This window comes from Maylandia zebra, linkage group LG4 (assembly GCF_041146795.1).
Source record: "Maylandia zebra isolate NMK-2024a linkage group LG4, Mzebra_GT3a, whole genome shotgun sequence".
NCBI lineage: Eukaryota > Metazoa > Chordata > Actinopteri > Cichliformes > Cichlidae > Maylandia > Maylandia zebra.
Window position 1 is genome coordinate 13410293 of NC_135170.1, and position 24426 is coordinate 13434718.

At 42.2% G+C, this 24426-nt stretch overlaps 2 protein-coding genes across 2 annotated transcripts; one reads left to right on the top strand and one right to left on the bottom strand.

Moving 5' to 3' along the window:
• Positions 1-106: 106 nt before the first annotated feature.
• Positions 107-12896, bottom strand: flii (FLII actin remodeling protein). Its single transcript, XM_004575820.4, has 31 exons — positions 12739-12896; positions 11575-11685; positions 11002-11073; positions 10763-10843; positions 10387-10634; positions 10126-10229; positions 9867-10042; positions 9517-9674; positions 9301-9385; positions 8789-8936; positions 8531-8661; positions 7403-7510; positions 6921-7025; positions 6603-6782; positions 6432-6514; positions 6166-6240; positions 5902-5985; positions 5636-5807; positions 5197-5304; positions 4890-5081; positions 4666-4764; positions 4495-4584; positions 4248-4387; positions 3936-4155; positions 3660-3814; positions 3461-3521; positions 3235-3363; positions 2021-2127; positions 1793-1898; positions 1649-1714; positions 107-1570 (listed from the first exon to the last, which is right to left on the bottom strand). Exons 1-31 carry the CDS (start codon positions 12799-12801, stop codon positions 1436-1438), a joined length of 3792 nt encoding a protein of 1263 aa, XP_004575877.1. The 5' UTR covers positions 12802-12896; the 3' UTR covers positions 107-1435.
• Positions 12897-17354: 4458 nt separating this feature from the next.
• Positions 17355-24074, top strand: desi1a (desumoylating isopeptidase 1a). The gene is made up of 6 exons (XM_004560787.5): positions 17355-17543; positions 17858-17879; positions 18342-18411; positions 19667-19776; positions 19906-20028; positions 20705-24074. Exons 1-6 carry the CDS (start codon positions 17453-17455, stop codon positions 20793-20795), a joined length of 507 nt encoding a protein of 168 aa, XP_004560844.1. The 5' UTR covers positions 17355-17452; the 3' UTR covers positions 20796-24074.
• The last annotated feature ends 352 nt before the right edge of the window (positions 24075-24426 follow it).

Genomic DNA, 24426 nt, shown 5'->3' on the forward strand with positions numbered 1-24426 from the left:
CACCTCTGCTTTATTAGAGCGCTTAAGAGGTTTGACACCTTGCTTGAAAATGCCTCAGTTTGAAGAGCTGATGCTTTAAAAAAAGAAAAGACCAGATGGACAAAGATGTGATGTGAAATTTTATTTTTATATAAAATACATAAATAAAGCATCTGCAGGTGGCATCAGGAGCATGTGCAAATTTTCAGATACACACATGTATGTGTGCAGGACTCAAACACACAGACAGGCATACACCCCACACAATATTAACCAAAATGATGGAAGTTGCAGCCATCTGGGAACACAGACTGGGTTTTGCCTGCACCAGTGCCAACATCCAACACAGGTCACATGATCATTAGAAGCACTGCAGCAGTTTAGTTTGACGGCGCCGGCTGCAATGATTTTTAAAAAGTGCTTTAACAACTCAAAGATTAGCAGAACCAGAAGTCACGATACAATGCTCGAGCTCTCCCATTTCAGAGTTCTGTCCCAATAAGGAAGCTATTTGAAAAGCAAACATGCGCCTAAAGTTTTAAACCTGTAGCATTTTAAATATCATGCATTTACTTTTTCAAATGTAGGTACCCATTCTATTTTTTTTTTTTTTTTTTTTTAATTTGGAAAGAAATATCTTCTTTCTTCGGATTCTCTCCAGAAAATAAACATTTGACAAGTTAAAAGCAGCCTGTGATGAAGAATACAGTATTGTTCAGTTTCAGAAACTCCCGATCTTCACCAATTGCACAAACATCAGTCCTCAAACATTACAAAAAAACCAAAACAAGACTTTGCTCTGACCTTGACAAGATTTCTTTGGCCAAATAAACGTGACTGTGTTACTTTACTTCAATTACTGTCCATCATGCTCTTAACAGGATCAGGAGGTGAGCGCAAAAGTATACTAATATGATGACAGGAAAGGGGATGACCCCATTTCAGCAAAGGCGCACAGGGTAGACACTCACACTTCATGAAAAATATATAATATATAAAATGACATTCCTCAGAAAAACTATTATAGTGCTGTTTCGTGTTCAGTCCCTCAATGACGACGAGAATACACACTAGTCCCTGCCTTAAGCTGCGTGAAGGAGCGCCTAGCCCTCCCCGCTGACGACCGTCGACCATGCAGCACGAGCCACGTGAAAGCAGCAGAACAGATCGATATGTTAGATGGTGCAGCTCCCTTAGGTTTTCATAAAGCCCATTTTTATCTCAAAACATAATTCTTTAATTCAGACTTGCTAAGAAAATAAAAAAGCTTGGGGGAAAAAGGGGAGGGGGTAATTTGCAGTCTATATCAGATACTTAGCAGCCAGCAGCCGCTTGACCAAAAAGGCTGCTGAGCATGGATGGAGGGGAAGGGTCTCGGGTAAAGCTGGGATAGATTTCTGTAGAGAACTCTCTGGCAGTGTGTGTGCACGTGTGTGTGATTGGGATAGTGTTTGGCCTATGCAGGGGGAGTTTTGAAGGGTCCCCAGGCGTGGAAGCAGCGCGTGAAGCAGTGAGGCTCGTTGCCCTTCCTCACCAGCCGAAGCTTCCTCGGTTGTTCGGTTTCCTTGGAGCGCATGTGCTGGATGTAAACCTGAGAGGGAGGAGGAGGAGTTACAAAGATGTAGATAACACAAAGCACGCACACAGAAAGTGCACTCCCCCTACTCACCTGGCAGGCTTTCAGACTGAGTTTGATCTCCACCTGGCTAGTCTGGGTACCAACCCACATGTACACCTGAAGGAAAAATGATATCAAGTATGATGATAAAACCTAACAAAGTCCATCAACACACCAATCCTTAATCGTCTCTACCTCTTTGCCGTTATCCAGCAACATGATGTCATCATCAGCCAAGTCATCCTGGCAGAAGTCTGAGCACTTCTCTGACACAGAGAAATAACCTTTCTCGTTTGAACACCTGAAGCAGAAGAGTAGAGGGGAAAGGAGGAAAACGCCACAAAGATAGAACCAATGTGATGAGTGAAAGAGAAAAGCAGCTGTTTCATACTGTAATGTGTAAAAACACGAACAGTTACTCACCGGAAGAGACGAGCGTGTTTCATGTACTCTGCGTCTTCATCATAAGGTTTCTGAGAACCAATGCCGACCCAGAAGAAGTTCTCTGGCTCCTCCCCTTCATTAATCACCTAGGAGACACATTAATGATGGTGCTGTGACTGCATTTCCACTGCTGAAGGCACACAATCTTCTTTAGAGAGTTTAAAAGAGAGGCCAATGCTTCCATTAGTCACAAGTGAGTCTCTCATTTCCTGTATGATCATTTTTACCCGCACACCTGCCGAGCTGCTGGGGGGGGGGGGGAACTGTCAAAAGTGGCCACAAACAAGTTTTTGGAGGTAAATCTCAAAGTGACGATGCTGTGAAGTTTCATCACTGCCGAGGAGACGTATGAAGCAGTCTCAGAAAAATTAAAGATTCATTATCTTGCTTTTTAGCGAGGATGGATTTTGTTTTATCGAATGACTCATAATGCCAGCAGCTGTCACGTCCCAGCTTTTGAAGAAGGCCCCTGTGAGTCGGCTGTTTGGTAGCCTACTTTCAGAACTTGCTGATTTGTCAAATCTGGTAAAGGCCTGACTTTTTGTTTTCCTCTTTCAAACACACGACACGCAAATAGGTTTCCATAGCAACTGCTGGGTGTAGTTATTTGTGAGTCCTTAATAAGATAATGTTACAGTATATAGTATACAGATTTTGCTAACACGGGAAGTTATAGAGTGCCCTCTGGTGGACAAACTATGCAACATCAGCACCCGTAACATGGCTGAAGGGTGTTCCTCCTGCGTCTTTCTCACTTCTACAGATGCTGATACAGATAAATAACAAATATCAGCCAGGTTACGAAGAATTAAAGACTAAATTGAAATTAAATCATGTTATATAATGTAATGGAACATGTAATAAATCAAGAATTTATAAAAAGGTATCTGCTGTGTAAGCACTGAGCAGCTGTAGTAAAGGATGAAAGCACTTGAACTCAAAGTTAAAGGTTAAGTGTGCAGAGGTTTCTACTTGACTGTATTAGCTGTATGCAGAATAAATAAATAAACACTGGCGGGTACCAGTGGTCCCCCTCAGCCTCCCAGTAGACACACCTACGGTGTCAATTTCAAACTCCTATTTTGCCTTTCTCTTGAGTTACCGCAGTCACAAACTTGGGTGCCTACACCGCCTGTCTGTCTGGAAGGGTGACGACAATACCCGTGAAGATCCATGCTTGCACATGATCTCACCTGCTTGCTGTACGTGTCGTCGAACATGCTGTTCATGATGTCCTCGGCCAGCTTTCCTTCATCGGGATCGGCGGCTCTGCCCACCCAGGTGTAAACGATGCCCTGATTATCTGTGCTCTCAAACGGTACCTGCAGAAAGCACATTTTGGGATTGGATCCACATGAAATCATGCTTTGTCTTTATTAAGTTGCTTGAATGACAGATGTTCTTTTTTTATATCCAAACCTTGAGTATGTAGCAGAACTCAGAGTTGAGATTGCCGGAATCTGTACCAATCTGGATGGTTCTAAGAGAGAGATGGAGGGAACATGTTTAGCTTTTAAAAAAAAAAAAAAAAAAAAAAGATCTTTCTGGGGGAGTGGAAGCTGGCATGCGTCAAAACATTCAAACTTTTCTGAGGACAAAAGAAGCAGGTTTTGCATGCCTGGTGCAAAGTGCGCTGCCATTGGTGCGTATGTGGTAGAGGGAGGGCTGGGCAGAGTCGGTGTTCTGTTTCCTCTTCCCTTTGTGGATGATGAACTTCCTCTTAAAGTGGGACAGGAACTTGAGGTTCTCCTGCTGCTGAGTCATACGCACCACCTAAACAACAAAACAGGACGTGACTGTCATTGTGATGCTGATGGATGTAGTGTGGTAAACATTTTTTTCTTATTTTGGAAAAACAAAATTCCAGAAACTAGATTAAACTCTTTGCTCGTACTTGCAGTTTTCCAGGGAAAAGACTCTCAAACTTCTTCTGCAGGGAGAAGGTGAAGGTGAGCCAGCCCATGTTGGAGGCCTGCCTGCCCTGCCAGAAATAAACTACACACTGGAAGTCCTCCTCAGGCTGTTTGTCCTCCTCCTCCCCATCTCCCCCTGCTCCTTGCTCACCCTCCTTCTTTTCCTTCTCTTCATCCTCGTACTCCACAGGCACCCAGTATCTAACAAAGCACAGAAAGTCACCAGTAAAATGAGGTTTTTCTTCATCTTTGAAATCAATTCCAGCATTACAGCCCCAGAAAGACTTGTCTACCTGCAGAGGAAGACATAACAATCTTGGGTGTAGAAGTGCCCAAACTCCTCCTCGGGGAGGCGAGCAAACTTCTTTCCCTCCAACACAAATCCTTCCATGCCATCCAGGTCCTCGTTCCACTCCTCCATCAGCTGTTCAGCCTACACAGGTAATACAGTAAATATGTGAGATGTAAATATGTTGTTTTACTGTGCTTTACAAAGTCAACAACAATCAAAGGTAGAAATCAACTGCACTGCGTTGTTACCTCAGTGAGGGGCATGGGTGGCTGTCTGGGAAGGAAGAGAGCTGTGAGGTCAGCTTTCATCTGGTCTTTCTGCTCTGCATCCTTCTTCACCTGAAAGAAGAGCACAGTTTAACTTGTGCATTAAAAACAAAACAAAAAACAGTCTGATGCTGGTCAGCATGTGTCACTGACCTTGCCCTGCAGATTATCCTTCTGTTGCACAGTCTCCGCTGCTCTGGTGTAGTCCACCTTCAGCACATCATCCCAATTCTTAAACTTGGACTTGAAAACCTGAGGAAGAGGATGAAGCAGAGGAGAGGTTAAGCAGGAAGAAAATAGTTTTAAAGAGTGTAGATTAAAAAGTGACAATGATATTTAAACCGTATTCAACTGCAGTGGCTTCAGTAGACGTTTACCTGGCACTCTGTGCCCTCCAGGTTGCGGGTGACACATGCGTGTTTGGGCCGGTGCAGCATGGAGCACAGCTCCTGACCAAGCTTTAACGCGGCGGCTCGGACGAGACGGGGAGACTTCCTCCCGATCCAGATGAAGACGTCAGACCAGCAGTCCAGGATGTAAACGCACTTTGTGTCCAGCAGGGACTGCAACTGAGGAAAGGGGCAGACATAGAAGGAAAGGAGGGTGAATTTATGGAGTGCACCATGAAGGGAAGAAAGGTGAAACAGGACTTTACTGCTGCTCATTTGCAGCAGATGGACGTACCAGTCTGAGCTCTGGTAGGACGTCCAGTTTGACCTTGTGATCTTTGTGCTCGACTGAGAGCTTGTAGTTAATCTGAGGCAGCTCCAGGTAGCCAAGACCCAAGCCCACCTAAAAGAGAGATTAAAAAGTAAAAGCCACTGATGAATCTTTGCTTTGACTCTCTCTCATATCCGAGTAATGTCTAAGAGCTGTAAATTAAATATGGGCTGTCATGCAGATGATTTTTCAGGCTACAGAAGGGTTACGGTTAACTGATGTAAACAAACAAACAACCCCCCCTCCAAAAAACCAAACAAACAAAAAAAAGCCCCACATGCAGCTTCAGGTCTGCATCCCCTACAACACTGACCAACACACTTTACACTTGTGCCACCTTAAAACTTAATGTGAAGTTCAACTAAAAGATATGCACAGCATGTAAACATCAATAAATATTTACTTTATATAGTTTAGGTCTTATTGGAGTGAAGTCATCTGGCACGTGTTTCTTGATCTCCTCTGGCTGCCCTCCCAGCGTCTCCCAGAATCCTGGAGGCTCCTGGTTGTGCATGAGGGTGATGATCTCTGACTTCCCCTTACGTTCGTTCTTATTTATCTTTTCAGCAAATAACCTGGAGGATGACAACAAATCACATGACATTTCACCAACTTTCTGGGCTGTAATAATCGGTACAGTGTCTCTAACACCGTCGGTTAGCGTCTCACCTGGCCTTGGTGGTGGCGCTGAGAGTAGCGTTGGCTCCTCTCCAGATAAAGATTTCCAGGCCTGAATCCAACAGGAAGACGAAGCTGCCGATAAGGAAAAACGCAGAATGTTATGGACACAATGCTCCGAGTTCCAATAGGAGAAATTAAAGCTTGAAGATTAAGGATATAAAGAGGATGATGATTGTGTGTCAACTGTGCTGGAATGTGTAGAGAGCTGGTGGGTGTCAGAGAGTGTTGCAGCAAGAGTGTGTTCAAAGTCACCGTGGATCGAGGGACGAGGCCTTTACAGGAACAGACTCCAGTTTGATGTTTTTCTTGCCGTAGACTCTGTACAACCTGATAAACACATGAAAGCATTCGAGCCTGTTAAAGTGCTCTGAGCCTGAGCAGACGCAGTACTTTGAATTTACCGCTGATACACTCACAAAATTAGGCTCAACATAAAGATATGAGCAGCTGTTTAAAGCTAACGTGTTTCTGCACATTGCAATGAGTCATTTTCTAAGTAAAAAGGTGCTCCAGCCTACCTTAGTGGATACTGTGTCTCTTCCACAGTGTAAAATCCACTGGCTGTTCCTCCCTCGATGTAAGAGATGTCATTGTTAAAAACCTGAACACAAGAGAAGGTCCTTTATGACAGCACAAAGCGAATAACTGCTCACACAGGTACGTGTAGTTGTTTTAATGTTTCTACATACGGCAGTAAACTCGTCGCTCTCGTCTCCCATCTCTTCCCTTATCGTCCTGCACTCTGCTCCCAGGAAATTTCTGAGGTTGACTGCATGGATTGCAGAGCCGGCCTTCTTGTCCAGGGTGGCTTCCTGACCAATCCAGTAGAAGATCTGCCAGTTTAATGCCCCATTGTCATCCAGATATGTCTGTAATTGAAAATTGTAAGATTAATGACTGGAATATTGTTTATATTGCACATTATCGTGACCAAACAGACGAGTTTATCCCGCTTTGTTTTGCTGATCAGACTCCTCTGAGGCAAACACACTTAAATGACACGTTACCTTGAGGATGATGTAACAGTCGGCCTCGTAGAACTTGCCGTGCAAAGCTTCGTCCACTTGTAGGGGAATGAAGTTCTCTATCTGCCACACTGTCACACCTGGAATCTGGAGAAGAACAACAACAGAAATATGTAAGGTTACATTTAGTTTAGACCTCTAAACTGTCGAATGACCACTTTTCTGTCCCATTTAAGGGAGGATGTGGCTCAACAGGGGGTTTGATCCCCAGTTCGCCCAGTCTGCATGTCCTTGGCAAGAAACCCAGCCTAAAACTGCCCCCAGCTGTGTCGGAGTGTGGAGAGAAAGCCTTCTGAGAGAATGTGAAGTGCAGCATACAGCACTCTGAGGAGCCAGCAGGACTCCATGTGATGCAGACTGTAAACAGTCATTTAAACACAAATAGGAAGTAGGAGTTGCTGATTGTTGGAGTTAGGTGTTTATATACACACACACACACACACACACACACACACACACATTACCTGCCCCACATCCTCCATATAGAACTCCGAGTAGTCCAGCTGAGGCTTCTCTAGGCTCTTGTCCCAGCGCCGGACTTTTAAATCACCATATTTCAAATCCCCGTTTTCCTGCAAAATTAAAGGATTTCTTTGTAAGGATTACGCAGCCATTTCTTCTACCAGTCGTTTAGATTATGTTTAGATGAAATATAAAGACATTCACACGACAACAATTACTTAATATAGCCGAATAACCTGACTTTAAGTTGGAGTAGGCTGAACTTACTCACTTATCAGATTACTGTAAACCTTAGGCCTTGATTATACTCTGCTGTGCACACAGACAAACAGTTAGAGACCCAGCAGCTGAGCAGTCATTCCTACCATACGAAGTCCACCGCCTGGACCACATGTATAGTTGGTACAGTGTCATTAAATTCTTTGCAGATAAGTCCAAAAAACAGACATCCATACTGACCATTGAGCTCACTGTCTGATGATTACATTTAAATCACGTGGATCTGAGTGGACCTGTGGACGTGTGAAGCACAACCCCAGCTTTAGGTGTGTTTACACCACAGGGCTGCAGTAATCTGAGGGAACCACTGCGGGTTGTTATCTATATCACAAATCATGATGTCATCACATTACCTAACAACCACCTATCAATAGGTTTAAAATACACTTCTGTTGTATTTACTTATCCTGTATAACACTGTATAACCTTCCAACAATAAAATCTAAGTCATAACCACCTAATGTTATTCTGATGCAATCATGTTGCTTAGTAACAACCTACCAAAGGGCTAAAACAACTCATTTATAATATTTATGCACCTGCAAAACATTTATTGCTAACCTAAATAGCACATTTTACACATATTTAACAAATGAAATTAATTTATATCCACAATACTTGCATGTTACATAATATATTAAGACGCCATCATGTTGCCTAGCAACCACCTAACAACTGATGATTAATGACTAAACTCACAGGCCAAATAATCCTGAAGCATTACTAGTAAATTTAATTCCAACAGCTTCCAATAACATGAATAATAACTGTCATGCAGAACTTAAATCCCTATTTCTTCTGTGTGAAGTTCCAGGATCTGTTTGATGTCCTTAACTTGTCTTTTGCCTTACCTCCAAATTCTTCTTCTCATGTGCGACATCACTCATGCCCTTCAGCACTTGCTTTGCTTGATCATCCTGAGAACAGTCCTTCCTCCTCCTCAGTCGCATCCTCCTTGCCATGGGATCCCGGGGGCTGGCTCCTGGACAAATGTGTACAAAGATGCAGATCTGAGCCTCCAGGAAATGATCAAGATGTATGCAAAGAAGGAAACAACAAAACATACTGTTGTTACCAATACATTCATTCATATTTAGAAGCTGTCTTACCTCCTCCTGCGGCTGCAACGGTAGCAGGGGAGGCTCCGGCCAGACGGAGCTGGTTCTGTAGGGAGAAGTCAATGTTGTACCACTCTGCTGCGCGGTCGACTGGTTTAGGAGGCATCACGAGGTTGGGGTTCTCACGCACATCAAGCACCTACAGAGAGAGACGGGAGTGTGTTTGTGAGTGCGTTTCAGGCAGAGATTCTTTTCCTAAATTACAGCAGGGGAAAAAAAAAAAACCAAGGCATATTTAATAAACCATTTGTTTGTTACAAGGTCAATCACGATTCTAATTTGTTTAAGAAAAATATCATTACATAGTTCCATCTCATTACATTCACTGCTCAAACTTCTTCCTGGACTGTCTCTTCAGTCATGACTCAAGCTTGCTGGGGTTTTTTCCGCCAATAAAAGGATCACAACCACTGTTATGCTCCATTTAGCCAAATATTACAAACATTGTGTGTAAAGGTATTTTAATTTTAATATAATCTGATTACTTTACTAGAGTACTGTACCTCTAAGTCTGTCAAGAAGTGGATAGCCTCAGGTAATGTAACCAGACGGTTTTTATTCAGCACCAGCTTCTTCAGCTTGCCACACCTGGACAACACAAAAACACAAGAAGCTTTAATATTTCTTGGTGTAAACTGGAATGAGCAATGTAAACTAAATTATTTTAAGTGTCAGCTGATTGCCCAAAAACTGTGTGTTTGTTTATGGGTTAAACTGACCTGCAGAGTCCCTCAGGGATGAGTTCCAGGTTGTTGTTAGCAGCCATGAATTCAGTGAGGTTGGACAGTTTGCCCACTCCGGGTGGAACCCCATCAAAGTCCAGTTTGTTGGAGTTGAGGTACAGCTTCTTCAGTTTGGACAGCTTGCAGATGGCAGACTGGTTGGAGAAAACAAAACCAAACTTTATATTATGGGAAATTCCACATGAAATACATTTCTTTTTCCTGTGTCTCCGCTTCCCCTCTGCAGGATACTAAAGCAACAAATTTGTTTCTGCTTGTGCTTCTAATGTTAGTTAACAGAATAGAATAGAATATAAAAATGGCAGCTGCCTGCTCATGGCCCTTACAGGCAGTGAGGTGAGCTGGTTGCGGCTTAGGTTAAGCGTCTCCAGCTGGGTCCACTGGTCGATGCAGAGCGAGAGCTCAGAAATCTGATTACTGCTCAGGTTCAGCCTCTTCAGACTGCTCAGTGAATACAGGCACTCTGGTACTCGAGTCAGGTCATTACATGAAAGGTCAACATCTTGGAGGGAGAAAAGAATAGAATATGAAACAGAGAACACATGTTTGCAAAACGCCGATAGGTGTGTGTGTTTATGGTGTTACCTGCTAATTGTGTTAGTCCCTCCAGGCTGGTGGGCATGTTGCTCTGTGTTCTCTGGGTGTTCCTCAGGTGCAGAGTCTGTAATGCCACCATTGCTGGGAGCTGACTGCTCAGACAATAAAAGAAGAAGCACTAAAATCAGTAAGGAGGTTTAAAAGATAAAATCATCCTTTCTGGATGTTTGTTTAAAGGTATAAGGTGACTGTTAAATTGAACAGAGGTTGGCAAAAAATGATGCAATATTAAATCTTTTTTTTTTTTACCGCAACTGGGCATGCATCAGCGGGTTGTTGTTTAGAATCAGAGTCTGCAGGTGCACCAGGCGTCTCATCTGGGGTGGCAAGCTGTCCAGTTTGTTGTCACTCAGGTCCAGATACAGCAGGTCTGTCAGATTGATGAACAACTGGTTGGGGATGGAGTCGATGCTGTTGTGGCTCAGATTGAGCACCAGCATGTTCTTGCTGTTCTCCAGGTCCCTGGGGATCTCTGTCAGCTGATTGTAGCTCAGGTCCTGGTGGAGGAGAATGTGAATAAATAAAGAAAAAGTAGTGGACTGGAAGAAACCGATTCATGCTCAAAATGTTAGTGTTAAATTTAAGGGTATGTTGAAAGTATGAGAGTTAAGAGACGTTTGTGTACCAGCACAGAGAGGTCATCGAGCTGAAAGATGTCATCTGGGACTCCAGAATTTTTCAGATTGTTGGCTCTGGCTACCACCGCCTGCAGACAAAATTTAGAATACTAGATTACACACTGGTGTACAAAGAAAGAAGCAATCATGTGGCAGGAGCTCTGTTTTTTAATGTATGGGTGGAACATCATTTCCATTTTTTCTATTTTTTTTTAAAGGCATGCGGTTTTTATGTTTTTTTAGTTACCCGTAGATTCGGTAAGCTGGACAGTTCCCCATGTAAAGTGGTCAGGTTGTTGTGACTCACTGAAAGGTGCTCCTAAAAAGGGAAAATACACACAGACACATGTCACTGCTATACTTTGGTCTTCACAAGTCATGAGAATACAGGGTATGTGTGCGTGTTTCACAAGCAAATCAATCTGCTGATTGCACCCTTGTAGTTACCTGCTATCAGATTAAATACTTCTATGTTTTGACTTCAAACACAGTTTAAACTTGTTCATGTGACCACAAATACAAAGTTGAATCCAGCAAGGACAAAATGAAAATATATTGAGCTTTGATCTGTCTCATCTCCTGTATAAATAATTTTCTTGCACGAATATCTACCTCACTTGATAAAATAAACAGTTCCTTGATCCTTTTATCTTTGGAAAACTGCACAGTACAGATGTAAAACAAAAAGACTGTGGCCATTACAACGAGGTCTACTCACAAAAAATTCTTATCTAATTGAATTTTAGATGCACATACACACATATAATGACATAAATGACTTCATGTATGAGGATGCTCCTAACTAGTCAGGATGTCTCACCAGCTTCTGCAGAGAGGCCAGCTCCTCTGGGAGGTAACACAGTCCTGTCCTGTTCAGTTTCAGCCATCGCAGGCTGCTCATACACTTAACGTGCTCTGGGAAGTATCCACCCTGAATGAGATGACACAAAAATACATGACTTTTGACAGCAACAATGCAAGAACTTACTTTGTTATAGCGCAGGGGGGCTGAATTTTTCAGGATTTACCAAAGCACTGAAACACCTGAAACAAAATCGCAGACATGCTACCAGAGAAAGATTATATTTGTAAACAACTTCCCCCAAAATATACTCTAACAATCTCATTGCCAATTATAGGAACGAACTGCACGCATGTTCAGGTTGCATAAAAAGTGACAGTGGCACATTTTCATACAAATGGGCAGATAGCATTAATCTTGATTTTTTTAACAGATGAAAAGTGCACACATCAAGGAAGAGAAATGCTAGGTCTACATATGCTAAAGCATTTGGAATATAAGGAAATGATCTCTTCATGTACTGGCAGATTTCAATCAAAAGCCACCGATCGACTAACAGATAACTCAGTTGTTTAAGCAGCATATTTCCAATACTTTGACGGGGATACGTAAATAGTTGTGTCAGGACAAATACATGCCAGGTGATCGCAGCTGTCAATCGGGCTGTTTTTTCCACTCTCCCAAAATAAGCTCACAAAAGGGTGTCGCAACCTAAAATCAACAGCAGGCTCTATTAGTTAGCTGACGCTGTTTGTCAACTTCACTTTCTGACAAGTTACAACACGGAGCTTGAGCTTCTGTAACAGACATTTAGTTAGCCATAAGTGTGGCTAGATTACTTAGCTAACATGACGGTGAAAAGAAGACCTGGCTCATCAACAACTTCACAAAAATAATATTAACGCTAGCTGACGAGCTAAAAATATATATCATTCGCAAACCAACACGTCAAATAAGAACTGTGTTAACCACCAAACTGGGCGGTGGTGGCTGAGAGCAGACTGTGTCACTCTGACAACTGGCTAACGCCCAATGCTAGTAACGTTAAGCTAAGCTAGTTTATAGCTAGCCCTGCCGTTTGTTGCTCTGAGAATGACTGAAGTCGCTCCAGCCACGCTAACGTCGTATTTACTAAACATCGGAGGGTGTGAAAATCAGTGAATGCTGTTTAAAAATCCTTACTTTAAAGTCGTTTCCACTGAGGTCTACCCCCCGTATAAAGGGAAGAACTCCGGTGGCAGCCATTTCTAACTATTTGATGTCTGCTGCTCTATTTTGGTCAAAAGAGGGTTGTGGCTGAAAAGACTGCCGTTTCTTTTTCTTATTCTTTTTCCGTGTCGCAAACCAACGCGATGAGTGGCATGTCGCCACCTAACGTACAACCACTGAGTAACAGCTGTCCCAAGCATGGATGAGTGGAGTACCAGGAAGGGCATCCAGGGGAAAATCTACTCCAAATCTAATACGCGGATCATTAAATGATTAAATCCCCAAAATTGTGAATTTGCTGCAAAAACAGTAAAAAAAAAAGTCAAACACAACCCCAATAAATACATAAGAAGGTCAACAATTAAAAAGTAAAAATCTAAAAACAATACATATATATATATATATATATATATATATATATATATATATATATATATATATATATATATATATATATATATATATATATGTATATATGGGTGTTTTTATATATATATATATATATATAAAACACCCAGCACGCCCCTGCGGGCGGTTTATCCTTCAAGCTCGGGTCCTCTACCAGAGGCCTGGGAGCTTGAGGGTCCTGCGCAGTATCTTAGCTGTTCCCAGGACTGCACTCTTCTGGACAGAGATCTCCGATGTTATTCCCGGGATCTGCTGGAGCCACTCGCCTAGCTGCACCTAGTGCTCCGATTACCACGGGGACCACCGTTACCTTCACCCTCCACATCCTCTCGAGCTCTTCTCTGAGCCCTTGGTATTTCTCCAGCTTCTCGTGTTCCTTCTTCCTGATATTGCTGTCATTCGGAACCGCTACATCGATCACTACGGCCGTCTTCTTCTGTTTGTCTACCACCACTATGTCCGGTTGGTTAGCCACCACCATTTTGTCCGTCTGTATCTGGAAGTCCCACAGGATCTTAGCTCGGTCATTCTCCACCACCCTTGGGGGCATCTCCCATTTTGACCTCGGGACTTCCAGATTATACTCGGCACAGATGTTCCTGTACACTATGCCGGCCACTTGGTTATGGCGTTCCATGTATGCCTTGCCTGCTAGCATCTTGCACCCTGCTGTTATGTGCTGGATTGTCTCTGGGGCATCTTTACACAGCCTGCACCTGGGGTCTTGCCTGGTGTGATAGACCCCAGCCTCTATGGATCTTGTGCTCAGAGCTTGTTCTTGTGCTGCCATGATTAGTGCCTCTGTGCTGTCTTTCAGTCCAGCTTTGTCCAGCCACTGGTAGGATTTCTGGATATCAGCCACCTCCTCTATCTGCCGGTGGTACATACCGTGCAGGGGCCTGTCCTTCCATGATGGTTCCTCGTCTCCCTCCTCTTTCTTGGGTTTCTGCTGCCTGAGGTATTCACTGAGCACTCGGTCAGTTGGGGCCATCTTCCTAATGTATTCTTGGATGTTCGTTGTCTCATCCTGGACTGTGGTGCTGACACTCACCAGTCCCCGGCCCCCTTCCTTCCGCTTAGCGTACAGCCTCAGGGTGCTGGATTTGGGGTGAAACCCTCCATGCATGGTAAGGAGCTTTCTTGTCTTTATGTCAGTGGCTTCTATCTCCTCCTTTGGCCAGCCTATTACCCCAGCAGGGTACCTGATCACGGGCAGGGCGTACGTGTTGATGGCCCGGATCTTGTTCTTACCATTCAGCTGACTCCTCAGGACTTGCCTGACCCTCTGCAGGTACTTGGTGGTTGCAGCTTTTCTAGCGGCCTCTTCATGGTTCCCATTCGCCTGTGGGATCCCCAAGTACTTGTAACTGTCCTCTATGTCTGCAATGTTGCCTTCTGGTAGTTCAATCCCCTCAGTTCTGACTACCTTCCCTCTCTTTGTTACCATCCGACTACACTTCTCCAGTCCGAACGACATTCCAATGTCATTGCTGTATAGCCTGGTAGTGTGGATCAGTGAATCGATGTCTCGTTCACTCTTGGCATACAGCTTGATGTCATCCATGTACAGGAGGTGGCTGACAACTGCTCCGTTCTGTAGTCGGTATCCGTAGCCAGTCTTGTTAATGATCTCACTGAGGGGGTTCAGGCCTATGCAGAACAGCAGTGGGGACAGAGCATCTCCTTGGTAGATCCCGCACTTGATGGTGACTTGTGCTATGGGCTTGGAGTTGGCCTCTAGTGTTGTACGCCACATCCCCATTGAGTTCCTGATGAAGGCTCTTAGGGTCCCATTGATCTTGTACAATTCTAGGCATTCCAGTATCCAGCTGTGGGGCATTGAGTCATAGGCCTTCTTGTAATCAATCCAGGCAGTGCACAGGTTGGTCAGTCTGGTCTTGCAGTCTCGGCTGATTGTTCTGTCTACCAGTAGCTGGTGTTTTGCGCCTCTGGTATTCTTGCCAATTCCTTTCTGTGTCCCGCTCATGTATTGACCCATGTGCCTGTTCATCTTAGCCGATATGATGCCTGACAGGAGCTTCCATGTAGTACTGAGGCAGGTTATTGGTCGGTAGTTGGAGGGGACCGGTCCCTTCTTGGGGTCCTTGGGGATCAGGACCGTCCGGCCTTCAGTTAGCCATTCCGGGTGTCTCTCGTTAACTAGCAGCTGGTTCATTTGTGCTGCCAGACGCTCGTGGAGTGCAGTCAGCTTCTTCAGCCAGTAGGCGTGAACCATGTCGGGCCCTGGTGCTGTCCAACTCTTCATACTGGAGACCCTTTCTTGGATATCTGCCACTGTGATGGTTACTGGACCCTGTTCAGGGAGGTCGCTGTGGTCAGCCCTCAGATCCTCTAGCCACTGAGCATTGCCGTTATGGGTTGCATCCTTCTCCCATATGCTCTTCCAGTATTGCTCCGTCTCCAGCCTTGGTGGTGCTGTTCTCTTATTGTTCCCTTGCCACTGAGAGTACACCTTTGCTGGTTCTGTGGAGAACAGCTGGTTTATTCTCCTGCCTTCTATCTCTCTGGTGTACCTCCTCAAGCGGCTGGCCAAGGCTGTGAGTCTTTGCTTGGCAGTTTCCAAGGCCTCAGGTATGGACAGCTTGCTATATATATATATATATATATATATATATATATATATATATATATATATATATATATATATATATATATATATATATATATATATATATAGCAAGGTACCGTCTCTACACACTGCTCCCCGGGCGCCTGCTTAGTGGGCTGCCCACTGCTTCACTGAGTGAATGGGTCAAATGCAGAGAAAAACAAGTAATTTCCCCATGGGGATCAATAAAGTATCCATTATTATTATATATATATATATATATATATATATCCTCTCGAGCTCTTCTCTGTGGAGGGTGAAGGTAACGGTGGTAATCGGAGCACTAGGTGCGGTGACTCCCAAGCTAGGCGGGTGGCTCCAGCAGATCCCGGGAACAACATTGGAGATCTCTGTCCAGAAGAGCGCAGTCCTGGGAACAGCTAAGATACTGCGCAGGACCCTCAAGCTCCCAGGCCTCTGGTAGAGGACCCGAGCTTGAAGGATAAACCGCCCGCAGGGGCGTGCTGGGTGTTTTTTAAAAAAAAAAAAAAATACTTGGTGTATTCAATTAAAACCAAGCATGGCAAATATCAGTCAACATAAAAATGGCTCACTGTAACCCACAAAAGTACATTTTTTCTTTACAGTCTTTAGTGCAGAGTGAAAATAAAACATTTGCTCTCATCTAATTTCTTTTTTCGACCCTTCATCCCAGTTCCTGCAGTTTGTTGCCCTTGTTTAATATCTGTGTCTCACTTTTTCTGCCAGGAATCCCACATTGCCTCTCTTCTTAACCAGGTCGAATTTTCTAGAGAGAACCTTCATAATTTCTTCCTCCTAATTGCAGCACTTTTTTTGTATAATTTCACCTGCTTTCTCAAAAAAAAAAAGGGGGGGGGGGGGTAAGGACGCAGCAACCTCCAACAAGCTGTATTCTCTACATTATGGAGAAAAATATCCACCAGTCAGTCATCTCCTTTTATTTCTGCTGGATTTAAACTAATATGGTCTGCTAAAAAATGTAAACAAATTACAGCTCCCTCGGGGCTAAACTTCTTATCTATCATCATTTCCTTTGCACACACGGCCATTGTCTCATATCTTGTCTCGGAATACAGCGCCCTCCAGTGGTTACCACTGATCATAACAAATCCAAGGACTCACTTGTGTCCCACTTTTTCTACATTTTTCTCGCTAACAAGCCAAAACCTGTAGAAATCTCTGTATAGAGGTGATATATTTATATATTGTGGTCCTTATTTTTGTTTAAATAAATAAACGAATTTTTAAAAATATATTTTTAAAAATGGCTCCCTTTTCTGGGTGATATTAGTGTCAGCTATCAGGCTACCGAAGCGTTTATTTAATCTTGATAAACCTTGTAATTATTTTCTATTCGAAATAAAAACACAAGCTTTGTGTTATCAAATTAAAATTCTGTCAAGTCATTCACAGACAGCGAACTAAAATCGGAAGAGCCACAGAGATCCTTCAAAATAAAGCAATCTCACAAGAAAACAGTCGACCTTTCATTAAAGATTCTCTCCAGCCGTTCTTATTTTGAAAGCAGTGAAAGCGGAAGTGCTTGGGCTATTTAAAGGCCTGACATCATTCCTTTCGTTTAGAACCTCGCAGGAGCGTATGTTGAGAAAGCTCTGTGGCTTAGCTAGCTAAGGAAAAATAGAAAAATAAAATTTCTGAGTTTGAGTTATGGACAAGAATCCTACGCGATACAATGTACAACTGTATATTTATGATTTGTCCAGAGGAATGGCTCGGAGCCTTAGTCCTATAATGTTGGGTAAGTAGTCTGCAGACAAATACTGATGCAGTCTGGCCTTGGGGGACAAATAAGTGATGATAACCGGCTGGAGAAGCCTTCTTTGACGGTCGTCTAAAGTAGATGTTGCTGTTCTCTGGTTAAAATATCAAGGTCAAGGGACTTTTATAAATATTGTTTGGTTTAAAATAAATGGCGAACTTAATCGACTTGCACCCGTACATCATTAGAAATGGCTCATCTCTTGTTTTACCGGCTTCTTGCATTAGCGACCATCTCCTGCCTTGCATGCATTAATCCCCCCCCCCCCCCCCCCCCCCCCTTTTCTATTGCAGGAAAGCAGCTGGATGGGATATGGTAAGTGTAACCTCCTTATCACGAAAACACAGCTTTTACTGTAGATACATCAGGTGTAGGCCACTGACCTAATTCTGGTCCCAGGGAAGACGGCAGTGGCATTAAAAATGGTCAAAACACCTCCTGGTGGTCTGCCTGTTTGTATTTATTAATGAAGGTGTCTGGGGATGTATGTGAACTGACCAAGTGAGCTATAATTAAAAAGATTAGGCAGATACATATGATATTTTAACACTAAATAAACAGCTAGTTGCTCACTCATCCACTCGTCTGTCTATGGATGGATTTTTAGTCCTTATAATTGTTGTATTCGGTAGTTTGTAAAATGCACCGTGACTGTATTGTGTTATTTGGTGTGCCAAAGTGGATTAAGCGTCATGAATGGTGCTAATGTAATTTTAAATATGCTGTTATGCCACTGAGATGCTCTGACCTGGATTTACCAATGTAATAATTTTGCAGGCACACAGCTATAGTGGCATATGGTGATGAGTTCTTCTTTGGAGGGGAGGGGATCTCCAGCTGTTCTCCGGTAAGGATGTGACGTCCATTTCACTTATATCACCAAACACCTCAGCCTTCTCCCAGACTGCTGCACACATGTGGAAAATAATTTTTGAAGGTGTTTTAGACGTGTGTCGGCTGCCTCTCATTTCTGCAGTACCTTTCATTTTTGCAGGACTTACAAAGTATACCCTGAGTTTTGAAATGGTTGTTGTCCCGAAACAAACATTTGTATGTTTGTCCCTTGGGGCCACAAATGAATCGACCAGATGTTTGTGATGTCATGATAGCGAGCAGGGGGAAACAAAGAAACAAACAAAAGCTGTGCAAAGAAGGCAAATCACAACGCCTGAGACCAGTGTGACACTTGTCAAGAAAGAAAAAGTACAATTGGGTAGGTGATATTCTACAAAAGAACTCAAGAAATGAAGTTCTATCCATTTTCTTTATTTATTCGTGGGGTGATGGGTTGAGGAACCTATACCAGCTGCTGTTGGGTGAGAAGCAGGTCACCAGCCTGCACAACGCTAACACAGAGAGACGCTTCATACCTACATAGAATTTAACTATATCTATATGTACTACTCATACATATGAAAGTAGTACATACCATTTTTATATATATATATATATACACACACACACACACTATCAGTAAAGAAATGTTCAAATTTGCCTAATAATTTAGATCATAGTATATCGTATAATATACATTTCATACATCTATGGTCTGCTACCACAGCTTTATTATCATGACAAAAGTCCACCTATTAAAAATAATAAATTAGTTAAAAATAATATAAATGGGTTGTTTTAATGTTTTGGCTGATTGCATATTCTTACCTGTAAGTTGAAGTATTTTACTTTTTTCCAAGACCAAATAAATGATGTGAATTCAATCATCTTTTCCTGATTTTTTTTTTTTTTTTTTTAATTTATTTTTTTCCCCCAAAAAAAACAAAAAACAAAACCTCAGTCATAACAATTAGCTTATTAGCTTAGCATTTTTCCCACCTTGGAGGTAAGGTGGCTTGCTAACTAACTTAAGCGTGTATCACAAATACAGAAAATTGACTCAAGAAGACCTCTTTTATTTTTTTATTTATCTAACATTTCTTTATGCAGGTAATCCCATTTTATGCTTACTAGCGAGAGTTGTTTTAGACATGCATAATAAAATTAAAACAATAGAAGCTAATAGTGCAGCAGCTTCCTCAGACCATCACTGATTTACTCTTTAATCATGTTTCTGTTTTATGACACATTTTCTTTGTTTTTGGCAGGGTGGGACTATGCTGGGGCCTCCTGACACAGTGGTGGAGCTCGGTGAGACTGAAGTCTCTGAGGAGATCTTCATGGATTACCTCTCTTCCCTGGGAGAAAGCACATACAGGTCAGTTTCTTTCCCGCATACAGAAAAGCTCCAAGCTCCTTACATAAGTAATGTATAATCAGGAGATAGTCAGGTTTATTATTTGAACTTTGCATGTTACTGAGTTTTTTTGTTGTTGTTGTTGTTCAGAGGTGACAGGTATCGTCTGTTTGAGCACAACTGCAACACTTTCACCAACGAGGTGGCTCAGTTCCTGACTGGCAGGCCTATCCCGTCCTACATCACCGACCTTCCATCTGAAGTCCTCTCTACGTGAGTGAAACTCGGGCTGTCAGCTTACATTCGCTTCATTTGAGTCTGTGGTATTAATAATGTCCCTGCTCACCACTGCTCACCCCATGACTGTGAATGTGTCCCATTGAAATCTGAACAAGGCGGCAAGTCTTTGAACGCCACATTAGTCGTCTAGACCTCCAATTGCAGTGAAGTTATGTACTATTAGTCATGATCGCAGCTAAATTATGAAATGTTGTTTATTATTAAGCATTAATTATAAACTACAGTGTAGCTTTGATATGTTGCCATACAGTCTTGGATGAAGAGGAAGAGATTTTAAATTTGCCCACTAAATGTTAATATAGTGCAGCCTGCAGTGGAGTTGTTTGTACTTTGCCCTGGTTGAACTTTTTGTGGTATTTAATTATTATGAAAGCTCAGTTTGAGCCTTTTTTAGCCAACAACAAGGGCAGTCATAGCAGAGGCACAAGCTTTTACCACAAATTCAGTGTGACTGCATGAAAAGGGAACAGGCAGCACTACCTTAGGCTGTTGCTATTGCTCCTATACTTTAAACATCCCTGCAGAGATTTGCTTCACATCTGCTGATGCATAAAAGTAAATATGTTGGAGGGAGTTATTGGGTTAAAAATGGGGCAGTCATTGTGCTTATGTGTTTTTAAAATGTCAAATGAAATCTCTCCATCTTTAGACCATTTGGACAAATACTGCGGCCCATCCTGGACTCTATTCACATCGCCCCTCCGGGAGGAAACGTCATCAACGGGGGACGAAACATGTAACCTGAGAGAGTGCAGAGTAATCTCGAGGTATTCCAGTGTAGTCAGTCAGTGTGAAGTCTCAATCGTTCTTTTTTTCTTTCTTCATATACATCACTAATATATAATATAATGAATGACTTGGGATTGGGGGGGTATTATTTGACACTTTAGCTTTTCAGGAGTGAAAAGCCGTCGAGTATGTTGAGTCATGTTTTGTATAGAAGAGGTTTGAAGCACTGAAACATTGTTTTGACTTTAAAAAAACAGACTTTGTAGTATTAAGAACAGCTCATGTGGTAGCTGTAACTAATCCACCTACGATATAACTTAGTTTTGTACTGAGGTACAAAATGCTCTTTTATCTTAAAGCTGAAATTCATTTGGTCACATGTTTGATCACAATTTTCTCGCTCCGTTTGCACGACTAATATTTTTAATAACACTCACCTCTGAGGATCTTCTGCTGCTGACTACAGTGGATTGAAATCTCAGCATATCAATTTCCAGTGGATAAAGACTGACATGAACACAATGGCTGATTAATGGAGAGGTTTTTTTTTTGTTTTTTTTTCCATTTTGGTCAATCATGTTTTGATTTTGCACTTTTATGTTGTTAATTTTCCATCTTCTGTTCTTTTGTACCTGTAATCTTTGTCTTTGTTTGTATTTAGGTCAACTAATGTGGATGCCTACTTACATGATCGCTCCATTTGTCACAGAGTGCGATGTAACATACAGCAGGTGATTGATTGTCTATACCACGCCAAGGTTGTAAGACTAGAGTGTATAGACTGTATATAAAATATGATTGTAGCCGTGGTGGTGGATTGGCTTGAGAGGTCACCAGTAGAAGCCTCCAATTGAGCGTTTTGGCCACACCCTTTTTTGTACCCAGACTTGTTAACAGTTAAATTCCGTGTTTTTTTTTATTTTTTTTTTTTTTTAAAAAGACCGTAAATGAGACTATAAACTCCTCAGACAGTGTTTACTGTGATAATAGATGATGTGATCAGTACTATAATTCTACACAGTCAGGCTTCTTTTACCTGACTATGGCTACGTTCACACTGCAGGTCTTAATGCTCAATTCCGATTTTTTGATCAAAGCCAATTTTTTTTTTTTTTTTTTTTTTTGTCTGCTTGTTCACACTACAACTAAAATGCGACAGCAAACGCGCTCTACTGTGAACCCTCAAAGCGGCCCACATGCGCAAAAGAAGACGTCACACACAACTCGCTCTGTTTAGACCCAGAGCAAACAGTATTGTTTGACTGATGGCCCTTAATATAAAGACTTCGGACTTTACGTTTCCCAATTTTTGCTTTAAGTTATTTTGTTATTTACATAATAATGTAAATAACCTAATAATGATCCTTATTGCTGTTTTAGAGGAGCGGTGCTTCAAAGGATAGTTGCAGATTTCTGTCAGAATCTGCAGATTATACAGTACAAATAAAATGTTCACGTTGTCTTCCCAACAGTTTCACTAACATCTACACTGGATGGCCAGGAAGCGTTCACGATGTGTTCTCGGGCGCTACTCCGGAGCTGATAATTGGCGTCTGTCTTGTGTCAGTGACGTAAAAGACGGATTTAATTCGACCTGACCGTTCAAACAGCAGTCGCTTTCTAAAACATCGGATATGTATCGGATTCAGTACTACATACGAAAGTGAGGTCGGATTTGAAAATATCGGATTTGTGCCGTTCACACTGTCATACCATGATCGGATATGGGTCACATAGGGTCAAAAAAATCGGATTTGATGCGCTTTTGCCTGCAGTGTGAACGTAGCCTATGAGTCGCCTCCTGCTGGCGATTAGAAAAGAAATGCAGTTCTGCTTCAGTCGTCAGATCTGGAGGCTACATCTGTTTTTATATACAGTCTATGGAGTTGACTACTGCTTAAACTTGTTCTTATGTGTGCACATCTACAGCAGGACTGTAAATTCTCTGTATATGCAAGTAATCCCTGGCTTTCAATAGTTAATTGCAGAGATGATTACAGGCAGCAGAGTTCCACAGTGCTGTAAACTAACTTTCCACACAGTCTCTCTCTGTCTTCTTAAAAACAAAGAACAAAGCAGTGCGTTTGGCTGTTTCCGATTAGGCCGAAACATTTTGAGAAATAACCTTGTTTTGGTGTCGAGTCTACTGAAAGCGATGCGCGTCTCAGTCCCGCTTTGACAGAAAGTTGTCATAGGTGCTTCGTGGTCTGAATTAACTCTAGAAATAGATGCTGATCATAGATACATTTTCTTATATAGATATATTTTTACAACTGCCTGTGATCCAGATGCCATGACAGTAATTCCAAACGATAGCACATCCACATTTGCAGGCAAAGTTGACCTGTACTCTTAATAACTTCCCGCTCGAGTCCTTTAACAACCACCAGAGTGTGTTTAAAAATACAATACACCTCTGTGCCTTCATTCCCCTCTGCTTGGCTGTAGTTACACTGTTGGCAGGTGACGTGGTTTCCATATAGCATGCAAGGTAATGCGCCGTGCAGGCTGCGTTATAAGCATCTGATCCTACGTGAAGAGAAAGGAACTAAAAGTAGTAAGAAGCAACACTCATTAGAACATTTACCGTAAACTATCAGAAATATTCAGATTTAATATCAGTAAGTGCACACACAGCTAACTTCAATATAATGCATTTAGTAGGTGTCAATCTGTTAAGCCGATGTTAAACACGTAACCCACATTTGAACTTACTAACTTTTCTCTGCTTAAACAGAGTGATGGGTGAAAGAAGCACAGAAAAAACAAATTCTCACCGAGTGATTAAACCAGCATTAACTCTCCTCACGTGTTCCTGTGATAAACAAACCCTGCACACACTATCTCCATCACTTTGGCACGGCACCTGTGGCTCGACTCTTTCTTTGTTGCACGCGCACAAGCTAACTGGACCTGCAAGCTTTTTAAAACTTTCTTTTAGAGTTTAAGCTGACCTTTGCAAAGCTTTAACCGTACACGTTTGGAATATTTCTCTTCAGCGAACTTTTGAAAAACTCAGGTGATTCTGAGTTCTGTAAATCTGCCTTCTACTAATCAACTAACTCATATAATAACCCGACCGCTGAAATGTTTTTAAAAGTCACCCTTCGTTGCTCTGATTTTTGTTGTTGCTGGCTGCTACCTGTAATGTGAACTTGCAACAGATGTTTATGGATATTATTTCCTGATTTAACTAATAACTATGATAGATATATTTATGCATATTGTTTGTATTGTTTGTGTGATTGTTTTTTGTAATTCTACCTATACATAAAGCCATTGACTGCAAATACTAGTTGTATTTTCTTTTTAATTATTTTACCCCATAAATGTAGCATTTTGCCTTTTTTTTTATACTTTTTCATAGGCATACATAGATCCATAGGACCTTTCTCTCCCACAGCTGCACTGCCGCTGATGTTCATTTCAGCTTTGACCTTTGGCCTCTGGGGGCTTCTTAATGTAAGCCTGGTCTTTACCCTATTCAGTTTGATGCTTTCTGTTTCAACAGGAATAAAACCCAGAGTGAGAGCACGTGATACCACTGTGTACATCTGTGAGGAAAGTGCTTTAAAAAAAACACGATTAACGCTGTAAAACTGAATGTGTGTGAATGGAGGAGCCAGAGTGGCAAAATCAGAC

What these genes read in the sequence shown, in the direction of transcription:
- desi1a (XM_004560787.5), top strand. Translation starts at nt 17,453, where the DNA reads ATGGACAAGAATCCTACGCGATACAATGTACAACTGTATATTTATGAT. An exon ending in GGATCTCCAGCTGTTCTCCG is followed by an intron (nt 18,412 to 19,666) that starts GTAAGGATGTGA and finishes TGTTTTTGGCAG; the next exon opens with GGTGGGACTATGCTGGGGCC. An exon ending in CTGGGAGAAAGCACATACAG is followed by an intron (nt 19,777 to 19,905) that starts GTCAGTTTCTTT and finishes GTTGTTGTTCAG; the next exon opens with AGGTGACAGGTATCGTCTGT.
- flii (XM_004575820.4), bottom strand. Translation starts at nt 12,801, where the DNA reads ATGGCTGCCACCGGAGTTCTTCCCTTTATACGGGGGGTAGACCTCAGT. An exon ending in CACCCATGCCCCTCACTGAG is followed by an intron (nt 4,388 to 4,494) that starts GTAACAACGCAG and finishes TTACCTGTGTAG; the next exon opens with GCTGAACAGCTGATGGAGGA. An exon ending in GGCAGCGCACTTTGCACCAG is followed by an intron (nt 3,522 to 3,659) that starts GCATGCAAAACC and finishes TCTCTCTCTTAG; the next exon opens with AACCATCCAGATTGGTACAG.